The 18,697-nt window shown below is 42.6% G+C and overlaps 2 protein-coding genes across 15 annotated transcripts in view; both read right to left on the reverse strand.

Moving 5' to 3' along the window:
• The window catches only part of DCDC2C (doublecortin domain containing 2C), a 106,242-nt gene extending 102,009 nt beyond the window's left edge, over positions 1-4,233 (reverse strand). For 4 of the 11 annotated variants that reach the window (XR_011425792.1, XR_011425786.1, XR_011425789.1 and 1 more), the window contains exon 1: positions 3,816-4,211. Coding sequence is in view for 3 of the 11 variants with exons in the window: in XM_070234820.1 (XP_070090921.1) it covers positions 3,816-4,102 (287 nt within the window). In the remaining 8 variants the exon portion in view is untranslated. 11 annotated transcript variants of the gene reach the window in all.
• An 815-nt stretch (positions 4,234-5,048) lies between these two features.
• The window catches only part of ALLC (allantoicase), a 36,981-nt gene continuing 23,332 nt past the window's right edge, over positions 5,049-18,697 (reverse strand). For all 4 annotated transcript variants that reach the window (XM_005600233.4, XM_001502861.6, XM_023619610.2 and 1 more), the window contains 5 exons: positions 12,465-12,620; positions 11,988-12,061; positions 10,869-10,977; positions 6,223-6,347; positions 5,049-5,415 (listed from right to left, as the gene is read on the reverse strand). In XM_005600233.4, coding sequence (XP_005600290.1) covers positions 5,209-5,415; positions 6,223-6,347; positions 10,869-10,977; positions 11,988-12,061; positions 12,465-12,620 — 671 coding nt within the window. In that variant the 3' untranslated portion in view covers positions 5,049-5,208. The remainder of the gene's footprint in view (positions 5,416-6,222; positions 6,348-10,868; positions 10,978-11,987; positions 12,062-12,464; positions 12,621-18,697) is intronic.

An 18,697-nucleotide genomic window follows, 5' to 3' on the forward strand; every position in this document is an offset into this window, starting at 1 on the left:
TATCTCAGCCCACAAAGAATTTCCCCAAATAAAATTCCATAGAAAAGGAGTCATTCACAGTCAAAAAATAAGTAAACTAACAAGGATAGACAGGACCATGAGAGAAATCCAGCTGAAATAACAGAGAGCAGAAACAGGTTTCAAACAGTGGGAGTGTAGACATGGACCAGAAAAGGACACTACTTCCCCAAGAGGCAAGCTTGAAAATGCACGCAGGACCAAGAAACTGGAAACAGTAACATGGAACATTTGAAAAAGAACCAGATATAAATTTTAGAAATGAAAAACAAAATAATTAAATTTAAAACAATGAATTGCTTTGATAGCGTGTTATATATACACAGCAGAAAAGCTAGCCAGAGGATCTACATGAATAAAGTGCCTAGAGGTGAGCACAAAGATCAAAGAGAAATACATGAAAAAGAGGAGGCCCCCTGGAGGTCGGAGCCAATGGGACAGGCCCACCCAGATGGACTCAGATCCAGAACGCAAACAGAGAACGCAGAAGGCAGAGGCATCATCTGCAGAGACAATGGCTGAGAACTTCCCGAAACGAATGAAAGCTACCACACCAGAGACTCAAGGGAATTGAATAAATCAGCACTTCGACATATCACTTAAACTCCAGTACACTGAAGTCAAAGAGAAGATATTTTAAATAGCCAAAAATAAACAGCCAAAAAAGATAAAATAGTACTTTCAAAGAAGTGAATGACAGCTGGTTTCTCATCAGCAACCTCTAAGTTAGAAGACAATGGGAAAACACCTTTCATGGACTGAAGGATGGTCATCCACAGAATCACACGTGCAACAGAAATGTACATGAAGAACAAGGGAGAGAGGACTCGTGCTTCTGGGAACCATGGACTAAGCAATACTGATCAACCCTTCACTAAAAACTAATAAAGTTGGACAAAACAAAAAAAAGGTTTTTTTTTCTTGAGGAAGATTGGCCCTGAGCTAACATCTGTGCCCATCTTCCTCTATTTTATATGTGGGATGCTGCCACAGCACGGCTTGATAGGCAATGCACAGGTCTGCACCCGGCATACAAACCGGGGAACTACAGGCTGCTGAAGCAAAGCGTGCAAACTTATCCGTTACACCACCGGGCCAGCATCAACAAAAAACAATTTTTTGAAACATAAGACATCTAACAAGATAGTGAGGGATTATCAGGCCAAGCTCCAGGAAAGAAGGGAAATCCAGAGACATGAGCCTGCTATTTGGGGCCTCTTTGGCCCAGGGGTTATTGTCAGTTAGGAAGAGAGAGCTAAGAGGCTGAACCATGTTTTTGACAGACTGAGGCAAAAGCCCCTGTTCAGGGCCCACCAACAACAGGGGTCCTTGTGAGCTACCCCTCTTTGTGAACTGGGACCCCACAGGGCTGCACCCAGGGTAGGGAGCATCCTGGCTTCAAGCCATCTGGGTGGTCCAAACTATCGCACACTCTGAAACTGTGTTAAGATGATCATGAACTCGTGATGATACAGGTACCTGGCTGAAGCATACAAAAATCCACTTTGGCAAAAGATACTATCATCCTAGGCCTCAAATTATTTCTGCAAATAAGTTTTAAAGGTAATATCCAGCACACAGTCAAAGATAACTAGGCAGATGGAGAGAGAAGACAGCATAACAGAGAACCAGCAGCAACAACAGACATCGTGGCTTCAGCCTGGATCACTCCCACTGCAGAGAGCCAGCTGCTAAGCCACCTGTGGAGAGGCTCACACAGCAAGGATGAAGCTTCCTGCCATGGCCACATGAGTGAGCCTGGAAGTACCCACCCCAGTGAGGCCTTCAGATGACTGCAGCCAGCGTCTTGATTGCAACCTCAGGAGAGTCTCTGAGCCAGAAACACTCAGCTAAGCTGCTCGGGAATTCCTGATCATAGAAACTATGAGACAATAAACATTGTTTTAAGCCAATAAGCTTGGGGTAATTTGTTACGCAATAAATAGCTAACACACCCTCCTAGAGAAAATCTTACCCATATGCAAAAGACATGCAAAAGAATGTTTACAGCAGAATGCTTATTTTAGCATAAAATTAAAAACAACCCAAATTACCCATCAACAGATTGGATAAATAAACTGGTATATTAGTCAATGAAATAATAACAGTAAAAATGAATGACCTACAGCTACATGCTTTAACATGGATGAGTCTCACAAGCATATTAATGTGTGAAAAAGTAAGTAACAAAAAAATGCAATATAATTGCATTTATATAAAGTATACAAACATAAAGTGTTGAAAAAAATCTATCCTTCAGGGATAGATTATTACAAAAAAATGATTGTTACAGAAGCCAAAATAGTGGTTACCTATGGGCAAAGGATAGGGGTGGAGGTAGGAGGTTTTTAAAATACTGGTAACGCTTTTTCTTAATCGGGGCTGTGGTTTACTCAGAGCTTTGCTTTATTACTATTCTTGAAACTATACAGAGATTGTATCCGCTCTTCTGTATATATGATATATTTCACAATAAAAGAAATGGAGTTAGCAACAATGTAAAGAACAGGAATAATTTCTTTTAAAAGCAGACACAGGAAGTAGGTGATGCTAAGGCAGGTCAGGAATTCATGGAGGATTAAGGAACAGTTGACCCACTTCCGTTTAGTAAAGGGAGCCTTTTCTGAGGTCCTGCACCTAGACAGAATTAAACCTGTGCTTCTGTCATAGTATTACCAATTTCTTTTTTGTTTGTCTTTTATCTCCCCAAAACATACACTATGAAGCCCTCGCTGCCTCTGCAGCACCCGAGGCTGCCCGACTTGAAGAAGCGCACAGCAGCTATTTGTGAAGAACTTCAAGATTGTGGTCCAGGTTGCAAAGAAATTTTATAATGACAGTTACCAAGAAAGTTTAGAGAAATTAGGAGACTGAGGTACTCCCAGGAAGAAAAGTAAGAGTACAAGCAGAACAGTGTTGTATAAGCCCAGAGGCAAAAAGATCTCAAAGGGATTGCAATACCAGTCCCAGGCTAACCAGGGAGGATTAAATGGGCATATCGAGTGGGTACCCTCCAGCACAACTCGCAGCCTGAATATGACCAGCCAACTTCGCTTATGGCTTTCTGCAGTGGCCCTGGCCTTTATACATAGGCTATGTCCCCCGGGCAGAGCACGTGGCTCCGGGGCTGCCGTCTTGATCGCAGCAGACCCTGGGGAGGGCATTTCTTTGCTCCTGGCCAGCGTTCAGAGACTGTACTGTACGCCAGCGCTGCTTCACGTGCCAGGATTACAGATCACGCCTGTCCTCTGTAGGGTGACAGTCTAGCAGAAGAGCCAGCGGTGAAAAGGCTGGATTTACACCCTTCATTAAGTGCGTTCATAGACTGCACGGCCAGCGACCCCGGAACAGCCGTCTCTGCACACGCCGTGGAGGGGTGGCCGGAGTTGATCCCCACTCTTCAGCTTGCTTCCCCCAGTTTTCCTCCGTCCGCATGGCTCGCTCCCTTCTTCCTTCAGATCTTCGTGCAGGGGACGCCTTTTCAAAGAGGCCTACCCCGAGCAACCTCTGGTCATCGCCCCGGCCCGCCACCCCCTTTTCCATCCCCTTCGAACGTTCCCTGACGTGCGCAGGTCGTGGTGATGGCAGACGGCCGCCCTCCCCACCGCCGGGCGCCCGGGTGCACCGCCCGCACGAGGGCCCCCGGGGGCAGTGCCCGCGCGTCAAGGGCGGGCGGCGCTCGGCCCGAGGGCACATCCCCGCCCTGTGCGAACAGGACAGGTCACCGCGCTCGGGACAGAGAAGGGTCCCGCGCCCCGCGTCCGCCCCGCGAGCCCGGGCGCAGGGGCCGCACTCACTCGAGCTTCTGGAAGCGCTCGCGGCCGGCCGCCACGTACTTGCCGCCGGCCTGCAGCGCGGCCAGCTCGAGCACCGGGCGCCCGCGCGTCGGCGTGAAGAGGCGCCGCACCCCGAACGGCACCGGCACCTGCTCCGTCAGCTGCTCCAGCAGCGCCTCGAAGGTGGCGGCGCGGCGGCGCGGCAGCACCACGCGGCGGCCCACGTAGAACGGGTCCCCGTTGCGGTACACCAGGATGGTCTTGGCGGGCGTGGTGTCCACCAGCGCGGGGACCCCGCGCGTGCCCATGGCCGCGAGGACAGCAGACGCTCCACCGCCCGCGGGCACCGGCCAGGGCGCGCTGCGCGAGGGGTGCAGGACTGCAGCTGCCCGGGCGCACGGGTCCCTGGCGCTCCCCGCCTGTGTTGACGCCACCCGGCGATTGTGACCGCTGCCTGTCGCCGACCCGCCCGGGAGAGGGGCAGCGGGCCGGACAGGTGAGGGGAGAGCAGGGCTGGGACAAGTGAGAGGGCATCAGAGAGCCAGGACAGGTGAGGGGGCATCAGACAGCCAGGACAGCTGAGGGGGCATCAGAGAGCCAGGACAGCTGAGGGGGCATCAGAGAGCCTAGACAGGTGAAGGCAGCAGAGCTCGTGGAACGGAAGGGAGGCAGTGGCTGCTGCCAACGTGGCAGGGGTGGGAGGAGGTGGAGGATCCACCAGGCGCCACTGCAAACCCTGCGGCTACGCTTGGCACCTGCCTGTGCAGAAGAGGTTGGGGTGTGGACTGGGGGAGGGGGCATCAGGACCATCTTGAGAATCAAAACTGCATGGAGGAGGAACTGTCTGGAACCATTCAGAGCTTGTGAGAAACTGGGTTACTAGGCACAGCTAGCACGTGGTATCTCAAAGGTTTAACATTCAGAATGCACCTTTATTTAGGGGAAGAACCATTCAAGGGGGGATGTGTCCTTGAGAAAGCCATTCTCTATTCTGGGTAAAGATAGGCCAATCCTCTTGAGCTGGACAATGAATGGTTCTAGAAATACATTTTTCCAATGGTTTTGATAGGCTTAAATTTTTAAAGACAACAGGCTATGTGTTACCTGCTGAATCTACAGATGGACGGTATAGATTATACTATAAATACTAAGATCTTGTACTGTTAAAAAAAAATGGAATTCTTTAGGAAACCACCTCCCATTCACAGTCACAGCCAATTTTTAAACTACCAAACGCTTCATAGCAACATTAGATACAGATAGCAATGTGTGAGTGACCACTTTATTAAATCACCAGGAATTATATTAATCTTAAAAAGATTAATTGCTAGAAACTTCTTAAGGTTCAGGTGTTCAGACTACTTCAAAATAAAAGTATGAGTAATTATGGAACCAGCACACGGTTTTGTTGGGATTAAAGGTTTGCCCTGAACCCCGCCTTAACCGAGAACCTCATCATGGGCTTCTCCCTGGGCCGCAGGAGGCAGATGGAGCTGGGGAAGCCCTTGAGGCGGAGGCGGCTCACGCCCCCGTCCGGAGAGATGGTGAACCGCACGTGAGTGATGACGTCCTGGAGCTCCAGGGTCAGGCTGTCAAACAAGTGACTTTTGTTTGGAGATAGCTGAAAGAGAGGCAGACGTAGAGGCCCCTGTAATGATGCACCAACATGCCTGATTCTTTCTTTTTCATATCAGTTTGTCCTCTAAGTTAACTATGAAAAACAACAAACATCACGGGGATCTGAGCGTTCACGTCAGCATTATCTGGGCATCCTTTCTCTACCAGCAGATCTCTAGTGGCGTTGCACTGGGTGAGTCAGCCCATCTGGGCCACGTACAGTGCTGTACGTCACCATGATGGCCGTCACCCATCATTGCGTGGGAGCAGTCCCACCCCACCCTCTGACCTGCAAATGACTTTCCTCCTACTTGATAAAAGAAAGCGCTTCTGGATTATCTCAGTGTCCATCTGAGTAGACACACCATTATAGCTTTAAATGTGCTAGAGAGACCACATATATGATAGTGATCCCATAAGATTAGTACCATACGGACTAGATATGTAGTAGGCTGGACCGTTTAGGTTAGTGTAAGTGCACTCTATGAAGTTGGCACAACGATGAAATCACCAAACGATGCATTTCTCAGAGCGCTTCCTTGTTGTTAAGCAATGCAGGACTGTTTCTGCCTTTTGCACATGATGGTTTAAAATAAAATTTGATTGTTAGAAATGCAAAAGTATGAAAAAATAGAGCCTATCTTTTTATTATATAAATGCACAGATATGATTTTTAAGTTAAACTGAGCAGTTTAACTTAAACTAGTTACTGAGCAGAAGGTCTGGAGGTGTATCACAACCCTTGGGAAGCGAAGCTGAGTGAAGTGGCCCAGGTCGGGGGCCGGCCTGGCGGATGCTCCACCACGCTCACCTTCGTGACTGGAAGCAGTGGCTTCCACTTGTGGCCTGGAAGATCCCACTTTTGCCTGATCATGTCTTCTTCCTCCAGAGTCGTCAGGATACACCCATCCAGCTTACAGCTGTCAGGATAATTGCCTATTAGAACAAAATAAAGAGTGACTCTCTCCCTCCCTTTGCACTCAGCACAGTTTGGTTTATAGGATGTCAGACTTTTTTTTTTAATTGCAGTAACATTGGATTATAACATGGTATAGTTTTCAGATGTACATAGTAATATATTTCGAATTCTATGTAGATTACATCATGTTCACCACCCAAAAACTAATTATAGTCCATCACCACACATGTGAACCTAATCACCCCTTTCGCCCTCTCCCCTCCTCCCTTCCCCAACGGTAACCACCAATCCAGTCTCTGTTGCTATGTGTTTGTTTGTCGTTGTTTTTCTCTTCTACTTATGAGTGAGATCACACAGTGTTTGACTTTCTCCCTCTGACCTATTTCACTTAGCATAATACCCTCAACGTCCACCCATGTTGTCACAAATGGCCAGATTTCATCATTTCTTATGGCTGAGTAGTATTCCATTGTGTATATATACCACATCTTCTTTATCCATTCGTCCCTTGATGGGCACCTAGGTTGCTTCCAAGTTTTGGCTATTGTGAATAAGGCTGCAGTGAACATAGGGGTACATGTATCTTTATGCATTTGTGTTTTCAAGTTCTTTGGATAAATACCCAGCAGTGGAATAGCTGGATCACATGGTAGATCGGTTTTTAATTTTCTGAGGATGCTTCATATTGTTTTCCATAGTGGCTGCACCAGTTTGCATTCCCACCAGCAGTGTACGAGGGTTCCCTTCTCTCCACATCCTCTCCAACACTTGTTGTTTTCTGTCTTGTTAATTATACCCATTCTGACCGGAGTGAGGTGATAGCTCATTGTAGTTTTGATTTGCATTTCCCTGATAGCTAATGATGTGGAGCATCTTTTCATGTGCCTGTTGACCATCCATATATCTTCTTTGGAGAAATCTCTGTTCAGATCTTTTGCCCATTTTTTAATTGGCTCATTGGTTTTTTTGTTGTTGAGATGTTATGAGTTCTTTGTATGTTTTGGATATTAATCCCTTATCTGATACATGGTTTGCAAATATCTTCTCCTAATTGTTAAGTTGTCTTTTCGTTTTGTTGGTTTCCTTTGCTGTGCAGAAGCTTTTTAGTTTGATGGATAAAATGGATAAATTCTTAGAAACATAACCTTCCAAAACTGGACCAAGAAGTAGTAGAGAATTTGAATAAACCAATCACCAGTAAGGAGATAGAAATAGCAATCAAAAACCTCCCAAAAAATAAAAGTCCAGGACCAGATGGCTTCCCTGGTGAATTCTACCAAACATTCAAAGAAGACTTAATACCCATCCTTCTCAGACTCTTCCAAAAAATTGACCAGGAGGAGAGGCTTCCTAACTCATTCTACAAAGCCAACATTTTCCTGATACCAAAACCAGGCAAGAAAAAGAAAAGGACACAAAAAAAGAAAATTACAGGCCGATATCACTGGTGAACATCAATGCAAAAATCTTCAACAAAATACTGCCGAACTGAATACAACAATATATTAAAAAGATCATACATCATAATCAAGTGGGTCTCATTCCAGGGATGCAGGGATGGTTCAACATCTGCAAATCAATCAACGCGATACACCACATTAACAAAATGAAGAATAAAAATCACATGATCATCTCAATAGATGCAGAGAAAGAATTTGACAAGATACAGCATCCATTTATGATAAAAACTCTAAATAAAATGAGTATAGAAGGAAAATACTTCAACATAATAAAGCCCATATGTGACAAACCCACAGCTAATATCATTCTCAATGGAGAAAAACTGAAAGCTATCCCTCTAAGAACAGGAACCAGACAAGGATGCCCACTGTCACCACTCTTATTTAACATAATATTGGAAATCCTATCCAGAGCAATCAGGGAAGAAAAAGAAATAAAAGGGATCCAAATTGGAAAAGAAGAAGTGAAACTGTCACTTTTTGCAGACAACATGATTTTATATATAGAAAACCCTAAAGAATCCACTAAAAAAACTTTTAGAAACAATAAATGAATACAGTCAAGTTGCAGGATACAAAATCAACATAGAGAAATCAGTTGCATTTCTATACACTAACAACAAAGTAGCAGAAAGAGAAATTAAGAATACAATCCTATTTATAATTGCAACAAAAAGAATAAAATACCTAGGAATAACCTTAACCAAAGAGGTGAAAGATCTGTACACCAAAAACTATAAAACATTGTTGAAAGAAATCAAAGAAGACACAAAGAAATGAAAAGATATTCCATGCTCTTGGATTGGAAGAATTAACATCGTTAAAATGTCCAAACTTCCTAAAGCAATCTACAGATTCAATGCAATCCCTATCAAAGTTCCAACAACGTTTTTCACAGAAATAGAACAAAGAATCCTAAAATTTATATAGAACAACAAAAGACCCTGAATAGCCAAAGGAATCCTGAGGAAAAAGAACAAAGTTGGAGGTATCACACTCCCTGACTTCAAAATATACTACAAAACTATAGTAACCGAAACAGCATGGTACTGGCACAAAAACAGACACACAGATCAATGGAATAGAATCGAGACCCCAGGATATCAGACTTTTTAAATTGGATCAAACACCCAGCAAAGAACAAATCATTGTTCTTTCTAAGCAAAAGCACAAGTATGACATATGTGAGAGGAGGGACGTGCAGGTTTGTGATGGAGCTGGCTCTGCTCATGAAATAGATGAGTGTTTATTTTCCAGAGGAATCAGAAAGGGCCTGATGTATGTTAATGGGCTGGCGCATTGGAGTTTGAATGGGTATCATTTCACTTGGAAAGTTGAATGTATTCGATAAACTTCCTAGATTGCAGATTTGGTTACTCACATGCTGCTGTGTGGCTCATCTGAAATTATTATGAAGCTGGGAAATATTTTCCTTATGGCATCATATTTTGTAGCATGACAATAAAAAGAAGAAATACTGAGTAAGTTAACCAGTGCTTAGCACCGATCAGATGCACTGTGATCAAAGATTTCTGAGTGTTCTGCAGCTGAAAATATACGGTCTTGAGTTTCTCTGGACTCTTTGGAATTTCATCGGAATCATGTGCCCTGTGGAGCAGAGCACCTTTGTGGAACGACCCCACGCTTTTTGTGAGGAGAACTTCTACCGTGGTTCCCCAAGACTTTAAGATCAACAGAGGAGGCATGGCTGACCACAAACCCTAACAGAGAGGATTCTGATTGCTCTCAGACCCACTGTGGCTTGTCTCTTAAAACAATGGTCTCCAAGTAGACAAGTACACTCCTGGGGTGTGCATGAGAACCCAGAGGATGCAGAAGGAGAATGTTAGGGGGACTGTTTCTATTTCTTTATATGTACACACACATGTATGAATATATGTATTGAGCTTTGCATTTTGGTATTATAAGTGGATACTGGCATGCTCCCTCATTCCCATGACTGTCATCATGTTGTAATGGAGATATCCTAAGGGGCTAACAGCAATCTATTCGTGGCACATTTCAGTTTGGGGTCCCTGGTCACATATATTTACTGGTTGTTACCTGGTTTTAACGAAACTACCCTCACAAAAATAAACAAGTGATTTTAAACTATCCGTGCAGAGAACCCTGGATTAAAGATGCTACTAGAAATGCAAGCATCATGAACAATAAGAAAGGAGCTGCGCTGCCATTTCTCCTGACCCTCAGGATGAGCTCTTCGTCAGCCACGTTGAAAAGTGCAAGCAATGACCAGCTAGTCGGATCTAAAACCCAGTCTTCCAAATATAAGTTAAAATTATCAAGACCTCTTGAAATAGTTAATTTATATCCACTACCACTGATGATGAAGCTCTCCTTAAACATACATTGTACCTTGTGTAACAGTTAATAATTGAGTGAAGTCATAATGATTCACAAGATATTTATATATCAGGCATCCAAAATATGACATAAACGGCCACGTTTATTGAGAGACAGCTGAACAGTCATCAGACACCCAATCCAATACTTGTCAAAATTTCACCTAACCATTATAAAAGTTTCATATCTTCTCTTGAACTTTCTTAATATAATGACACATATATACTTCATAAGAAAGTAGATATAGAATATCACGGGTGCTTATCCATTTATTTTTTTACTTTGGAATTTCATGATTTAAAAAATATGTAGATCACTGCCTTCCAAGTCCAGTCCAGAGAAGATACGGTCCCCCGATCAACATGCTCAGGACCCCTCCCTATCAGAAGATGCCCCCCATCCAGTTCTTCTCAGGACCTAACCAGGGAGCATTTCATAGGCTTTTTCCAGATGGGATTCAGAGCCTCTGTAGTAAAGAGCCTTAGGCATCGTAGAATCTCACATGAATTTGTGGTCATCCAGTTCAGCTCTGACGTTTTATAAAGGGGGAGACTCTTTAACAGAGTTAAAGTAACTTGCTCAAATCACATAGCTGGCGAGTGGAAAGCCAGGTCCACAGCCCACTGTCCTGAGTCCCCAACCCGCCTCAGGACCGCACTATCTTTATAACCAGCACACCGACCATCATGCATTTCCTCATGGCTTTACGTCTACCTTTAAAATATTTGGTATCGATTTCAATTTGAGTTATTACTCCAGGATGCGCCAGTCGGAAAACTGCCCATTCACAACCTGGAACAAGGAGAATGCCATTCTCATCATTCTGGAATTCAAAAAAGAGAGAAAAAATGTAAGCCAACTTGGTGTCACTCAAGAAACCAATCCTGAAAACCAGCAGGTGAAAAATGTTGACACGTACTTAAGCTATTTCTCTTATTTCTTACTATAAGAGGTTTCCTCTGACCTGATTTGTAAATTACTTTTTGTGTAAATTGCCTCTTTGGTACCACTTCTTAAATGCCTCATGCTGACTCCTGAGTTGATTGGGTGCTTGGCAAATTTTTATAAATTTCTGGTATGATTTTCTATGTCAATTACAAATTCACATAGAATGCTATACACAACAGGATCTTTACCCAGCCCAGCCCATAGGTTCTGTAAGCAGTTTGTTTTGGCCTTTCAAATTAGATGTGTTCTTGGTCAAATCAATATCAACATATGATCTGCCTCCAAACCTTAGTCTGCGCAAGGAGCATTTATTCATTTATATCTGGAAGTGATGGGTGACGTGAAAACTATCCCAAAAGGGGTGTTTACGACTAAGTTTTCAATGGGATTTACAAATTCAAAGGTGTTCTGTTTCGTTTTGCTTTCATTTTGACTTCCTTATCTCAAGTTAGTGACTGGCCACATGAAGCAGCCGAGCCGTCTCTGGAGTCCCGGATCTGTCACAGGTGCATGTAAGCAGTCTCATCCAGGGATACACAGGTATAAGAAATGATTAAACTGGTGTTTTTTCTCCAGATTGACCAACAAATTTATTTGTGTGTTTTATATCTTGACATTATAGGTCTGTTTCTTTATGAAGGAAGCAGAGGGGAGCCCCAGCAGTGCATTCGAGGAGCTGGCAATAACCAGCGTGCTTGGGCTGCTGGGTCTCTGCCCTGATAGCAGAGTGGGGTAGTAGGAAATTTGGAAAACGTGGAAAAGTAATGAGCTTTTAGAACAATGCTTAAGAGGCTTCTAAAATAAGAGTTTCCTTGATGTAAAATGAAAAAAATAAAAAAACATTTCTTAAAGAACTTTAAACTATGGTTGTTTTTAAAATCTTACCTCCAATATCGGTGGCCTGTCCAGCCTTCTTGCTGTTTCCCATCCATCTGCCATAGACTTTGCCGGGCCAACGCCTTCCAGAAAGAACATCATTTCACAGGGTATCACAGGATGTTATTGTAAATGTGAGAATGAATGCATTAGTGTAATTAAATCACAGATCCCACACACCTGAACATTGCTACATAAACTATTTTCACTAAAGTTAATGTCTCAGTAAATTCACATACAACCATAGGGTTAGTAAATTTTACTTCTCCTTTTGTGGCAACTGCTTAAGCCAAAATTAGGAAGGAAAATTGATATCGATTTACTTCATGTCATAAAGGCACCAAATCCAATATATGGATAATTAATCTCAGCCACTCCCATGCTGAGGATGGCCCCTTCCTCTTAAATCACTCATACCGTATTGGGTATTTAATGCTGGTGCCCAGACATTGCAAATAGAAGCCAGCTCCTAGAACATTGTCTCACCTATCATATTGTTTGGATGCCCAAAATGTGTGTTGCTAAATCCTACACAGACACCTCCATAAGCAATGGTCACTAGGTCTGATGGTTCTTTGGAGTCACTCGCAGTCCAGTCTTTTTGTCCAGTACCATATACCCTAAAACGTGCAATTCCACCATCTGAAAAGGAAAGATGCCTGAGTCATTTCTTACTTGGAGAGTGACTGTGTGCAGATCATAAACTACAAAGCCCTCCACATCTGCCAGCTTTGTTTCTCAAATACACCAAGCCCACCGCCCCAGGGCCTTTGCGCTTGACATTCCCTTATCCCGGAACAACTTTTCCAGCTCTCCAAAAGACTGCTTGTTGTGCTTAGATCTCAACTGAAGCGTCGTGGCCTCAGAAAGGCCTTCCTCTCACTCTGTAATGTTACCTCCTTCCTGCCCGCCTGGCCTGCCACATTCCCCAGCTTAAGTTTTACCACCTCATGAGTCTCTACCCCATAGTTCTAATCAAGCTGAAAGTATCGTTTTTATTGGAGTCCCCGCTGATATAAGTCCCACAAAAAGAAAATATAAAGTCTTGAAGGCCAGAATAGTCACCTATTTTATTTGCTTCTATGACATCTCTCCTTAGAAGAGGCCCTGGCACTCAGTAGGTGCCCTCATTCTTTTATCGAATTAACAACTTCAGGAAGGTCAAAGCAACTGGGAAATCCACCTGATAGATAATATTTGGAGCCAGAAATCAGCAATCCTAAATCCCACACGGACTCCTACCAGAGCCTTGTGTTTTTATTTCTACAACGACACGCTGCTTAGCAATGCAATTGAGAATACGAATGGTAATATTCACAAAATCAAACAGCTCCTGTGAACCACAGCAGCCTGAGATCACGTCTGAAGAGCAGAAAACGGCCTCCAAGATCATTCCACATTATCTGATTTTAATAAAGCAAATTTTTTTATGAGTTTGAATATTACTTCCTAGAAGGTTTTTTTATATAGAAGCTCAAAATCATTCATCAGACTGTTATACTGAAACCAAGCCCTACATATTTTCACCCGAAAAATTTGGTGAAACTGAGTGATCTGAAAAATTTCAGTAGAAGAGTGGAAGTCTTGATATCACAATAAATAAAACCAGACTGCGTTGGCTCACAACCCTAGAAAATATTCTAGAGGGAGTAATTCAGCAGGTGCTGGAATCTGCGAACCACGACTCTGGTCCATTGACCAGTATGATCTCCATTAATGGGATAAAAGATATTGTCTGTTGAATGTAAAGCTGATTTTATATTTTAAAAGATAAGATTCTTCTTTAGAGAGTTAATATCCAGCTTCACTTTTAATCAAAACTATCAAGGAACATCCGAAGTGCCTCTCGATGCTCTGAGGGCCTCTCGTTTAAAGCAACCCCCTTCCCACCTCTTAAGTCCCATCCAGTTTGCGTACTGCTTCCTTCCCTTTCACACTTGGATCCCAGGTGGAATCCTCAGGAGCAGAGAAGGATGCCACTGAGACGGGAGGAGAGACCTGCATACAGACAGTGCCCCCTCGCCTTCCATCAGCGGATAAGCCAATTTAAAAAGAACTTTAATGTGAGCAGCGAACCTCAAGACCCGATCCCACAGAGCAGGGCTTCCCTCGTGGCATTTTTCAGACCCCCCCCCCTCAACTCCCAACCTCTGTACAAACTGGGTGGAACGTGTGAAGTTGCTATTTTGGTAAATCAAAAATTGCCAAATGGAAATTTCTCAGGGCTTTACCTAAACTCTTCTGTTACAACACATCACTATTTTGCAGTTATTTTCACGTGTCCTTCTTCCCACCGGGGTTGCTCACTTCATAAGGGCAGGGACTCTGTCAATTCAATCTAACAATGAATGGTTGCTGAGCATCTAGTCTGGTCCCCAAGTTGTGCTAGGTACCAGGGGACACAAACAACAACCCAGACACATGAGCCCTGCCTTCATGGGGCTCACATTCTGTTAGCTCTGCCCCTCTCATCATCAGGGGATGACTAGATGGCCAGTGCTCGGTCCCCAGCTCAAGGTAGCTACACTGTAAGTGTATGCTGAATTAACAAATGGAAAAAGGCCTAAATCTCTCTTGTTGGCTTTGCCCTTTCAGTTGCTTCCACTGGTTTTAGAACACATGGTTTCAACGAGCAATCAATAACATCTTCAGATCTTTACACGTTGCTGTCTTAATTTAAAGCATGATAACTAGAAATACATTGCATCTAAAATGAAAGTCAAGAGCTCCGCTTCTGTCATAAGAGCATGAGGAGCTCTGCTGACTGAGTCCACAGTGAAACTGGTGAAAAACAGGAAAAACTCAACCACTTCCAGATCTCTGGAAATAGTCATGAGGGCAAGTGAAGCAACATTAATTCAAGAGAATCTACTGAAACTGGGTAAGAACCGTGAGAATCTGTGGTGTCTGAGCCAGGTCAGCACCTTCACTCCCTCCTCCCACTTAGTGAGGTGGGGACTCCACTCCAGACAGGGACAGCCAAGAACGCAGGGCTGCCCTCCCCCAGCTCCCAGTTGGGGGCTTTCCTCCTGGGAAGAGCAGGACATGGCCGTTTCTCACTCTGCCCCACCTGCCTGTTGTTGAGGCTAAGTCCCAGGTAAGTGTGGTGGAGAAGAGGGGCCTCCTTTCTTCAACCCAGGCCCCACTCAAAGGACAGGGGCTCTACCTTGGGCACAGCCCCGCTGAGATGCTGGGGCCATGATCACCATGTCTCAGTTCATAAGTCAGAGGCTCCACGCTGAGAGAGGCAAGCCAAGGAGACCTGAGGCTACCGCCTCCCCTCCACTGAGCACATAGCTCCTAAAGCAGGGGTGTCACTCAGAGAGAAGTGCACCATTGTCCCCACCCTGAGCTCCAAAGCCAGGACTCAAGAGATTTTGCCCAGGGGAAGAAGCAAGTCATAGAACAGAGAGCTCCAAGCCTCTTCCCAATGAGCTGACTCCACGTGCAACAGACTATGGAGAAGTTCAAGCCTAAGGGTGCTCTCAAACACAAGGTGGGTTGTGCTCAAAAGCTGTGAAGGGGAGACTGGCAGATTCACTAGAGAGAGAAATAAACTGTAAGACTGTGGTATAAACCATAAGCCAGGTAGTTTGCTGGAAAGAACAGGGGAAGAGCTCCGAGGAGCCCTTCTGGAATCAGAACAAATCTCAATTGCTGACCTCAAAAACTATCACCTCAGAGGAACTCAAATTTAATTGGATTGGTATGTGGAGCAATTTATGCCCAGGACGCTGTTAGAAAAATAGAGCCATCAGATGGCAATTAGTGGAGCTACTTGTGGATGTGGTTAGAGAAAGAGATAGTCAACGAGAGCTCTGCCAAGATTGTCACCTCAGGATCGCCGTGGGCACACCCAAGCCTGCGCCTCCCTAAGCAGCAACCTGAGAAGCCTCACACTGTGAGAGTGAAATTGCCTTCACTAAAACAACGCAGCCAGGAGCTGGACATGAAAAACAGAGCACCTGCAAAGACAATTATGTAATTATTATGAGACAGTATAAAGGCATATTTTGTCTCCCTTCTTCTCTGAAGTGACTTAAAAAGCAATAGTATAAAATCTTATGTATGTAGTGCATTTTGGGGCTTATAATATAAAGAAAAGTAATTTAGGTGTAACATATTTGCCAGAAACAGCACAGAGGAAGTTATTGGGAGCTGCGCTGGGCTAAGGAAATAACTACGTATGGTAACTCAAATTCTCAGGAATAAATGAAGAAAATCAGAAATGATAAGTGGAAAGTTTAATATAACAAACCTTAAATAAATATAAGTATATACTCACTCTTTCTTCTCTCAGCTTATTTAAAAGACATAAAATTATATAAATAATTATAAAAATGTATTATTGAGTTTGTAACATTCATAGATGTACTTTGTATAACAATAATGCCACTAAAAGGGGGAAAGGGAAATAGAGCTATGTAAGAGTAATGCTTCTGAAAGGAAATAACAATAAAATAATGAAAAAATCATTAAAGAAATTAAAGTGCTACTTACAAAATATTCAATTACTCAAAAGAGAAGTAAGGGGGAAAAGAGGAACAAAAAGACAAGACATATAGAAAACAAAAAGTAAAATGGTATATGTAAATCCAACTGAGTAAATAACAATTATGAATGCATTAAACAGTCAAAAGCCAGAAATAGTCCAACTAGACGAAAAATAGTATGGAAAAAATTCTATCATGCAAACAGCAACCACAAACAAGCTGGAGTGGCTTTACTAATAACAGACAAATAGACTTTAAAACAAAAAGTTTACTAGAGATGAAGAGGGACACTTTATAATGATAAAAGGATCAATCCATCAGGAAGATATAATAATTGTAAACAAATATGAACCTAATAACATAGAACCAAAATACATAAAGGAAAAACTGACAGAAATGAAAGGAGAAATAGACAACTCAACAATAATAATTGGAGACTTCAATACTCCACTTCCGGTAATGGATAGAACAACTAGACAAAAGATCAATGAGGAAAGAGAAGCCTTGAACAACACTGTACGCTGACTATACCTAGTTGGCTTGTAGAACACTCCACCCAACGGCAGCAGAATATACATTCTTCTCAAGTGCACATGGAACATTCTACAGGATTGGCCTTAGACGAGGTAATAAAACAAATGGATTGAAAGAATATAAAGCATGTTCTCTAATCACAATGGAATGAAATTAGAAATCAATGAGAAAGAAATTTGAGGAAACTCATGAATACATGAAAATTAAACAACACATTCTAAATAACCATTGGGTCAAAGAAGAAATCAAAAAGTAAAATAGAAAAAACTTTGAGATGAATGAAAATACACACACAACATACCAAAAATTCTGGTGTGCAGTAAGCAGTGCTTAAAGGGAAATTTATAGCTGTAAATGCCACATTAAAAAATAAGAACCTCTACCTTAGGACACTAGAAAAAAAGAGCAAACTAACCCTAAAGCAAGTAGAGGCAAGGAAATAATAAAGATTAGAGTGGAATTAACGAAAGAGAGAATATCAATGCAACTGAAAGCTGGTTCTTTGAGGAGATTAACAAAATTAACAAACCTTTAGGTAGATTGACCAAGAAAAAAAGAGAGAAGATTCAAATTATTAAAATCATAAATGTAAGAGAGGGTATTCCTGCTGATCTTACAGAAATAAAAAGGATTACAAAAGAACAATTATATTCCAATAAATTAGATAGATGAAATGGACAAATTCCAGGAAGACACAAACTACTGAAACTGACCCCAGAAGAAATAGACAATCTGAATAGACCTATATCAAGTAAATAGATTGAGTTAGTAAACAAAAAAATTTAAATATCAATTCTTCACAAACTCTTCCAAAAATAGAACAGGAGGGAACACTTCCCAACACGTTCCATGAGGCCAGTATTACCCTGATACAAAAACTAGACAAGGATATCACAAGAAAAGAAAACTATAGGCAAATATCTCTTATGAATATGGACACAAAAATCCTCAACAAAACACTAGCAAACCAAATCCAGTAACATATTTTAAAAAATTATACACCATGACTAAGTGGGATTTATCCCAGGAATGCAAGTTTAACATCTGAAGATCAATTACTGTAATACACTGTACCAATAGAATGAAAGACATTTTATTAAAACACATAATCACCTCAGAGAAAGCAAAAGTATTTAACAAAATCCAATACCCTTTCATGATAAACACACTCAACAAATTAGGAATAGAAGGGAAATTTCATAACCTGATAAAGGGCATCTATGAAATCCACAGCTAAAGTCATACTTAATGGTGAAGGACTGAATGCTTTCCCTTTAAAATCAGGAACACGACAAGGATTCTGCTCTTGCTACTTCTATGCAACAATGCACTGGATATTCTAGCCAGGGCAATTAGGATAGATATGTAGATAGATAGATAGATAGATAGGTAGGTAGATAGATAGATAGACAGATAGATAGACAGACAGATAGGTAGGCAGATAGATAGACGGCATCCAGATTGGAAGGGAAGAAGAAAAACTGTACTATCTCTATTCACAGATAATATGATCTTGTATTTGGAAATCCTAAGAATTCCACTAAAAATCCATTAGTACTAATAAACAAGTTCAGCAAAGCTGTAGGATGCAAGATTAATATTCAAAAATCGATTATAGGGGGCTGGCCCCACGGCTGAGTGGTTAAGTTGGTGTGTTCCACTTCAGCAGCCCAGGGTTTTGCCGGTTTGGAT

The sequence above is a fragment of the Equus caballus genome, chromosome 15 (assembly GCF_041296265.1).
Source record: "Equus caballus isolate H_3958 breed thoroughbred chromosome 15, TB-T2T, whole genome shotgun sequence".
Taxonomy (NCBI): Eukaryota; Metazoa; Chordata; class Mammalia; order Perissodactyla; family Equidae; genus Equus; species Equus caballus.